The 7,608-nt window shown below is 53.6% G+C and overlaps 2 protein-coding genes across 2 annotated transcripts in view; both read right to left on the bottom strand.

Annotated features, from left to right (window-relative positions):
- Nucleotides 1-7,081, bottom strand: part of TGOLN2 (trans-golgi network protein 2) — a 13,542-nt gene extending 6,461 nt beyond the window's left edge. Inside the window, exons 1-5 of the mRNA XM_009335060.1 lie at nucleotides 6,970-7,081; nucleotides 5,872-6,050; nucleotides 5,459-5,601; nucleotides 5,107-5,315; nucleotides 3,444-3,481 (exon numbers count right to left, since the gene is read on the bottom strand). Coding sequence (XP_009333335.1) covers nucleotides 3,444-3,481; nucleotides 5,107-5,315; nucleotides 5,459-5,601; nucleotides 5,872-6,050; nucleotides 6,970-7,081 — 681 coding nt within the window. The remainder of the gene's footprint in view (nucleotides 1-3,443; nucleotides 3,482-5,106; nucleotides 5,316-5,458; nucleotides 5,602-5,871; nucleotides 6,051-6,969) is intronic.
- A 264-nt stretch (nucleotides 7,082-7,345) lies between these two features.
- Nucleotides 7,346-7,608, bottom strand: part of TCF7L1 (transcription factor 7-like 1 (T-cell specific, HMG-box)) — a 4,444-nt gene continuing 4,181 nt past the window's right edge. Inside the window, exon 6 of the mRNA XM_009335048.1 lies at nucleotides 7,346-7,405. Within this exon, the coding sequence (XP_009333323.1) occupies nucleotides 7,346-7,405 (60 nt within the window). The remainder of the gene's footprint in view (nucleotides 7,406-7,608) is intronic.

Raw genomic sequence — 7,608 nt, 5'->3', positions numbered from 1 at the left:
CCGTGCTTGGACGGTGTCCTGACCCGCTGGCTGCCCCCGTTTCGTGGGGGAGGAAACAGGCCGTGGCGGGGGTGGGGTGGGGGGGGGAGTGGCAAGGCATCGGGGCTCATTTCCCTTCCTTTGGTTCAGGACTGCTTTCCGAAAGCGCCCCTGAGGACAGCGGCCACGCCGGGGGAGCACGGCCGGTCCAACAGCTCTGATCAGCTTTTCTTTTTGTTTTTGGGCAGGCGAGACACGTCCTGTACAACTACAGCTCTTCCCACCGGCAGCAGAAAATCAGCTTTTGGCTCTCCGTGGGCACCGAGGAATGTGTATCCCTTTCCTCTGTAGATAATTTACCTACTGAAGACTGTTACGTCTCCCTTCTCCGGATTGAATGTCCATCTTTTCCTGTAGGCCGCATTCTTGCTCTCTTCCGGGCTTTCTCCGGGCACTCCACACCTTGAAGGATACTGCCCAAAACTGGGGACGATCTTCCAGCTTGCTCAGCAGAACAAACATAAGGATTTCATCGTGTCTTACTGATAATCCTACCCACCCATCTCCAACCTCCTGCTCTGCTGCCTGGAATATAAACCAACCTGTACTTGATGCAGATAAAATCAAAATGTAGAAAGATCCCCAAATCCGCCTGTCATCCTTCTACCACAGTCTGGGGAGCTATGGGGGTCTGGAGCCCGTGGCTGAGCTCCTCGGGTGGATTTGATGTCCTCAGGTCCATGAACTGCGACCCAACCGCAGCGAGTCAAGGTGGCTGTGGCACTGGGTGTCCTTGGGCTGTGATTGATGTCATCTGTGGTTGTCTTCCAGCCGTACGTCACCCGCTGTGTCCAAAATTTGCCCCTACCCGCTGTCCAAGACTTTCTCAGAGGGTTTGCCTCCTGCTGTATTCCTTTTCCAGCAGATGTCTGCTGAGCTGTGGCTTTTTGGGGATCCCGGCAAACAAAGAGCTCCGGACGTTCTTCCTGGGTCTGCCTTGCGTTCATTACTGCTACCCAGAGACCCTGCACAGGCCTGTCTCCCTCTGTTTCGGGATGTCGGCATGGGGGTACATCATTCTTCAGAGAGTTTTATCTCCAGCTTTTTCCCTGCCTGTCCTTCCCAAACCAGCTAGACCTTTGATATCAGTTTTCCAGATGCATGAATTACGCCATCAAGTCTCTGTAATTTGGCTTATTAGTAACAATCCCAATCTGTCCTCCCCATCGTCTGGCTTCTTTCCTTTTAGATCAACGGATTTGCCTTCATCTCCACCCGGGATGAACTTCCTTGGTGCTCACCCGCTCCAGACCACGCACGCTTCCCACTGTTGCTTAGTGTCACCAGAGCTGCCCCTCCGTAACGCGGCATCCTGCAGGGCTGAGCGCTGAAAGACAAGCAGCGAAGCCTCGCGTGTCTCCAGAAGAAATCGCAATAACATCACACATTCGTTAGCTGCTCCAGTCAGTCCGTTTAACGCTAAAACACAGAAAAATATCACAACATCATTCAACCTGCAAACCATATGAGTCCCGCACAGTGATAATACTTTGGGGAATAATCTTGACTTGGCCTCAGAGCACGATGGATTATGTGGTTGATTTTTCTTTTTTTTTTCCAATCCTCTATTCAATTCAATACATTCCAATAATGCTAGCAGCTCGGTTCTGCCCATGCCTGCCTTTCTAAGGAGACAGAAGAACAGTTGGCCCAATGCTTTTGTTGAGATTTAAAACAGACAAGCGAGGCTCTTTCTCATGCCCAGCCAGTTCGGCTTTCACTCACACCCCTGGAAGTCAAGAGTAACTGAACGGAGGCCAAGTTCCTCTGGATTTACAACAATGCGTCTAGGAACAGAATTCTGCCCAAAATACCGAGTACGAGGCTGACATCAGCTCAGCGCCTGGTGGCTCACACCAGGCTCATTTTCCTTCAACAGTTTTCTTGGCTAAAACGTGATAAACAGGACCAGCGACCTTACCTAACCTCTGTGCGGCTGCACCCTCTCCGCGCCGCCCGAGGAACGGGAAGCTGCCATCAACGTGGACAACAAGGAAGTTGCTTCTGGCTTCAGCGCGATTACGCGGATGTAGACTGGTAGGAGGAAAAGAGGGAGGATTGAGGATTATTATCTCTGTCCGCTGGAAAGCAGAAGGAGGAAATTCTCTTTTGGTCACACCCAGCTGCTTCCCAACATGATGGCAGCGGCTGGTCCTTTATCGCCTGAAAAACAACTCCTTTACATTCAAACTTAAGCGAGGTTTTGGCTGGCTTCCTAGACTGGTACTGTCTCTTCTCATAAACCCTTGCGGGATGTCACTTTTTGGGGATGACTCTTTCTGAGAACAGCCACGACGGCCAAGGACAGGCTGGACACACAAATCTGGCCTTTAATTTAGCACCAACTGGGGCATTTTAGCGTGGTCTCCCAGGGTCTGGTGATAACCCCGCGCTCGGAGATAATAAAGTCCTCACCTTGTCAGAAGTGCCTGCATCCCCCATCCCGTCCCTTTCCCCCTGAGGACTAATCTGGTCAGGATAAAGGATCAAAAGGAGAAACAATTAGCAAATGGAAGAATTTAATGATGCTAATTAAAATGTATTAAGTGTAGCCACTGCCTCTGCACCAGCTGCTTTGGCAGGAGCCTGGAGTCTGCAGAGCGCCAGCCTTACCCCGGTGTGGAACGGGGAAACAGGACATCTGGTGTGCCCTCCCCCCGGCCCCTCGCAAAAAAGCAGGTTCGAGGAAACCTTCGTTTCATTTGCTGCTGCTCGCCGGGTTCGTGGCGGAGCCCCTAATTAGCTCCATCTCTGCAGGAGACCCCTGGGACCTCATTAGGCATTTCAATTAGTGAATAGCCAGAGCTGTGGAGGGAGAGGGGGCTGGGGGCCATTTGATCAAGATGGCTGCAATTAAGCAAGCGGACGGAGGTGACAGAAGTAGCCCTGCTCCCAAAAAAAAGTGGGGAAAGCACCAAGCTGGCTCCCAGATGCTACCCGCGCACCAGAGCAAGCTCTCCCAGAAGTTTGCTCTTGACAAGCTCTTAATGAGACGTTTGCCAGCTCCTGGCAATAAAAACCCCACGATAACTGCAGTGAGTTTAGGGCTGGGCTCGTCACAAAAATGGCACCCTTTAATCGAGGTTTTAAACCTTTTCTTGCTGTACATCACGTTTCTGGACAGGGTCGTACTCACATCCTCCCCTCTCCCTGTGCCGTTCCTGGTGCTGCCTGTCTGCCGCGACGCAGCCCAGCTCCCCGGCCACCCCAAGCACAGCTCTGCAGTGGTTCCTCACCGGGAGTATTCCCAGCCAGGAGACATCAGGCACTTCTTGAACTTCGTTTCACTCTGGGAATGGGTGGCAATGATGGTGAACGTGTATTTCCCAAGGACGCGGCCACCCGTTCCCAATTCCAGCTTCATCATTCACACGGCTGTTTGCAGCTCTCCCGCCCGGCCGTACCTCCTGCTGCTTCTCGGCACTTTCTACGTGGACCTCCGCTGTTGGAGATGACGGCGAACCCCAAACAAGCAGGTCCACCTCACCCCACCTCCGCTCAGCCGTGGCTTAGCCCCACGCAGTGTTCATACCGTCTTGACCTACGCATGCAAACGGCAACATCTGCCGCAGCTGGGAGAGCAACGGGGACCCCGTCATTGGCACGACGTCCCCCGTCCCAGCTGTTTCGCGCCTCTCGGCTAAGGCAGGATCCGGCTGTCCCACCTCTCCCTGCTTTTTACAGCATGCCATCCCTTCCTTCTGCTGCCGACTCTCCGTGGGACACCATTTCGTTCCCTCCCCAACCTTTTCCCCTTTGTTGGATGTCGTTGGGATCCCAAGAAAAAAGTAATCTACAAAGCAGGACCAGGGAGTGTGCAGTGGCAGATGCCTCATTTTCTCAGGGGACCAAAGGAAAAATCAAGAATCTTAAGCGGCAAAATTGGTTTTTTTGTTGCAAGTTTGAAAAGCGAATTCTTGTAACTGGGAAATACTGCCAGAGAGCTCCCCAGGACCTCCACGCATGGCTCTCCTCTGCACCTCGGGCCGCCTGGCTCGATTTTCAGCTCCCAGGTCTGAGGATAAGTTAATCATCGTGCGAAATGTAGTCAAAAACTTGTCCAAAAAAGAGGAGAGGGGCTACCAGACCTCCTTGCCACAACAGCCCAAACTGAAACAGACTGGATGTTCAGGTTTTTCTGCAACAAAGACAAACCCCAGAATTTTCCTCTTATTGAAGCACGTCCCGGAGGACAAAGAAAACCCTGTTAAGGGATCAGTTTTCTATTGATAACCAGTCTGAATGCAACATTTTCATCTAGCCATATCGCTGCAAGCATGAAGGATATATAGATACCACGGTTCAACTAAGAGAGCTTCAGCGTGTTCATCTGAGACCGGAGCAACACGTAACTGGTCTTGCCCTCTTCTCCAGGAGGAGCGAAGCCAAGAGGGCTTTGGTGGCCAGTTGCTTCTCTTCTAGCAGGGGATAATCCAAGCCTATCTCAGTTTAGGAGCACTGCGAAAGCATCGGAACAGATGTTCCTTTTCTGTATGGGAAAATGCCGAGTAAAACAAAGAAATATTCTCCTGCTGGAGTCCAACATCTGTTTGAAGCTGTCTGGCTCCGGTTCAGACTTTAATTCTTGTGACAGGTCTCTTCATGCCTTTAATTTCCCATGAAATCTAATTCAAGAAGTTGTTTGTCTGCAGCCTGCTCCCGGTGTTGGGGAGAGCGCGGCTGCATGCGATCCAGACGTTCCTCGCAGAAAACCAGTTCCTTGGAACAGCCTTTCTAAACAAAGCTACGTTTTGCCTCTTTTCAGATGACGGCCACGCACGTTTTCGGCGACACTCTAATCCTCTCAGTCCTGGATCTCACACAACCGCACGACACGCTATCAGGATGCCATTAATTAAAGCATCGTGGCTGGTCCTCTTGGGTGCTGTTGCGGAGGAATTATACCCTATCCCAGCATTTACAAATTTGTTCTTTGAAAGCAAGAACTTTAAACAATTTTGTGTGTGGAACGGAAACGCCTGCCGAGTTCAGGGCTGTCTTGGGTGCGACAGTGAATAAAGATGCTCCGGGCACTTTCTCATGCTCGGAGGCTTTGGTGGTGGCCACCAAGAAGCTGGTATGCAGGAGCTGGGTCTGCTGCAGGCTCCTCTCGCTGCTTGAGGCTCTCAACTAGCCGGGACCCCTTAGAGCAATGATTTCGGGAGCTACCGCCCGGCTGGGATGCTCTGAGCTCTGGATTTAAGCTGTCGCTTCCAGTCCAGAAGATGATCCTCAGCTGGATGGGAGACGCTGTGCTCCTGCTGGAGGCACCGTCACTGTTTGCAGAAGGTTTGCATCTGGAGCTTTCAGAAGGTCACAGGAGCCAGTGTTTGCCCCGAATGTGTCCCTGGTGCTCACGCAAGGGCTCGAGGCTGCGCTCTTGTCTGCACCCATAGCTGGGGGCATCGCTCAGCTGTACTTTTTTGGTAGTTCTGCCCAGTTCCGATATGAAAACAGGAATCCTCGAATCCAGGTGTCATCCGCTGGGGTTACAGATGCCAGCGTCATCCCGTGACACGCGCGCGTCTCACGCAACATCTGGTAAATGTGGACGCCGTCTTCCTTAAGGACAAGACGCCAAGATGGTCCCTTTTCCCCTCTATCTGCAGATGGACATCTGCTGCTGCTCCAGCTTGATAAAAACACATCCTCAGTGGCTTCTCACACCAGCTCGGCACTGGAAAGGAAAAGAGAAACGTCACGACAGGAGGCGAAGGCGTCATTTATCCCACCCAATGAGCAAAAACACCCACCAAGCTGAGAGCCGGAGGGCCAGCAGCCGCAGGAAGGGCTCAGCCCATCACTGATAGTGATGATTGGGACGTTGCCCACCGCCACGGGCTGGGAGCCCGAGGACACTGTGGTCCCCACAACGCAGCACTGGTGCAGGCAGGGAGGAGCCAGGCTGGGTCCTGGGAAATGGAAATTGGCCAAGAAATTCAGGAAGGGGAATGAAACGTGACTGTAAACACCACGAATCACCTTTGGGTGGGCGCAGCTCGGAATTAAATCTGCAACAGAAAACAAAATTGCGACTTTCAACGGGAAAACTTTGAGATAGGGTTGGGGGTTTTTTTCTGTTAAAAATATGGTGAGATGGAAGAGTCTTGATTAGCTCAAGTGTTGAACTGACCGAGAACTTAAGATTGGTTGAAAATCCACCGGGTGCCCCTGGGTTGATTTTGTGCAGGTCCTTTTTCATCCTAATCTGTCTTTTCATTCCTGGTTTGGAAGAAGCAGGCACAGGGCGTCCTGCAGTTCCTGGCTGTGAGATACACACCAGTAACTCGCACTCCTCGGCCTCTCAGGCACCCCCTGAGCTGGTTTACCTAATCCCCCGCATCCTGCTGCCCGTATCTCTCCAGCAAACCATACGCTGCCTGCTCGCTCCATCACAGGTTTGTGATGGACACCCCAAAATCGCCCGGTGCCCATCGATGGAGGCGTCTGGGTGATGCTTTCGGGCTGGGGCCATGCCTGGCCCCGTGCCCCACTCTGGGGCTGGACCGGAGCCCCGTCCCGAGGTGCTTCCAGGGGCACGGTGACGCTCGAGCGCTGGCGGGGAGATGGTGGCGATGGGCAAGGAGCGAGCGGCTTCCCCCACTGACCACGCTCACGCAGCAAGTTGCAGCTGTAGTTTTATTTCCTTTTGTGAAAAATAACAGGGTTTCAAGGGGAAAACCCCCCACCCAGGGCTCAGCCCCGGATCCTGCCCACCCCAGCATGACCGCGGGAAGGAGCAGGGCCAACGGTGCAGCATCCTGAGGGCAGGATCCGGCTCCTCGCCGGGACGGAGCGAAGGCAATCACCGTGGCTGGGAGCAGAGCCGCAGGACGGGAGGACTTGGGAGCATCTGGAGGCACCGGGTCGGTAGCTGGCGTTTCTGCTCTTGCCTCCGGGACAGAGCGCCGGCCCCAGCTCAACCCCCACCACGTTCGGTGCCGGCATGCCTGTGCATGGGAGCGCCGGGCCGTCGGCCGTGCCCGGCGGCAGCGACAGGCACTCGGCTCGCGCCCACAGTCAGCTCGCGGGAGATTTCCATCGTCGGCAGCTTGTGGAGGGTTTATTTTCTTTTTTTTTTTTTTTTTTTTCCTTTTTTTTAATAAAAACGGTCTTTAGGTCGACTGCTGGCAGCAGCTCTGAGCAGAAAGCCCCTTCCTCCAGAGTCTGCTTACAAAAGAGTTCAGAAAGGGTCAAATATTGACCAATAATGGTTTTGGCTGCATTTGAATCTTGATTGGTGCTTCTGCAATGTACAGCAGGGAGGGGACGGACGGGACGGGGCGAGGGGGGACAAGTTTTTCCCTTAGTCAGCAGGTTTGGTGACCAGGGAAAGGGGCTGCGTTTGCAGCACGGCCAGGGCAGCCTGCGGGGACGGGATGGCGGCCGCAAAGGACGGAGGCGAGGACAGGAGAGCCGTGGAGGGCACCGAGGTGAAGGGGATGGGTCTGGAGAGGAGCGAGGGCGGGCTGCCGAGGCTCGAGGAGGAGGAAGAGGAGGAAGAGGAGGAGGAAGAAGAAGAAGAAGAGGTGGCTTTGCCCGAGAGGAAGGCGGCCGAATGCACGGCGA

This window comes from Pygoscelis adeliae, unplaced genomic scaffold (genome assembly GCF_000699105.1).
Source record: "Pygoscelis adeliae isolate BGI_AS28 unplaced genomic scaffold, ASM69910v1 Scaffold690, whole genome shotgun sequence".
Classification (NCBI taxonomy): domain Eukaryota; kingdom Metazoa; phylum Chordata; class Aves; order Sphenisciformes; family Spheniscidae; genus Pygoscelis; species Pygoscelis adeliae.
The sequence above is the reverse complement of the archived record's forward strand: the minus strand, read 5'-3'. Positions and strand labels throughout refer to the sequence as shown.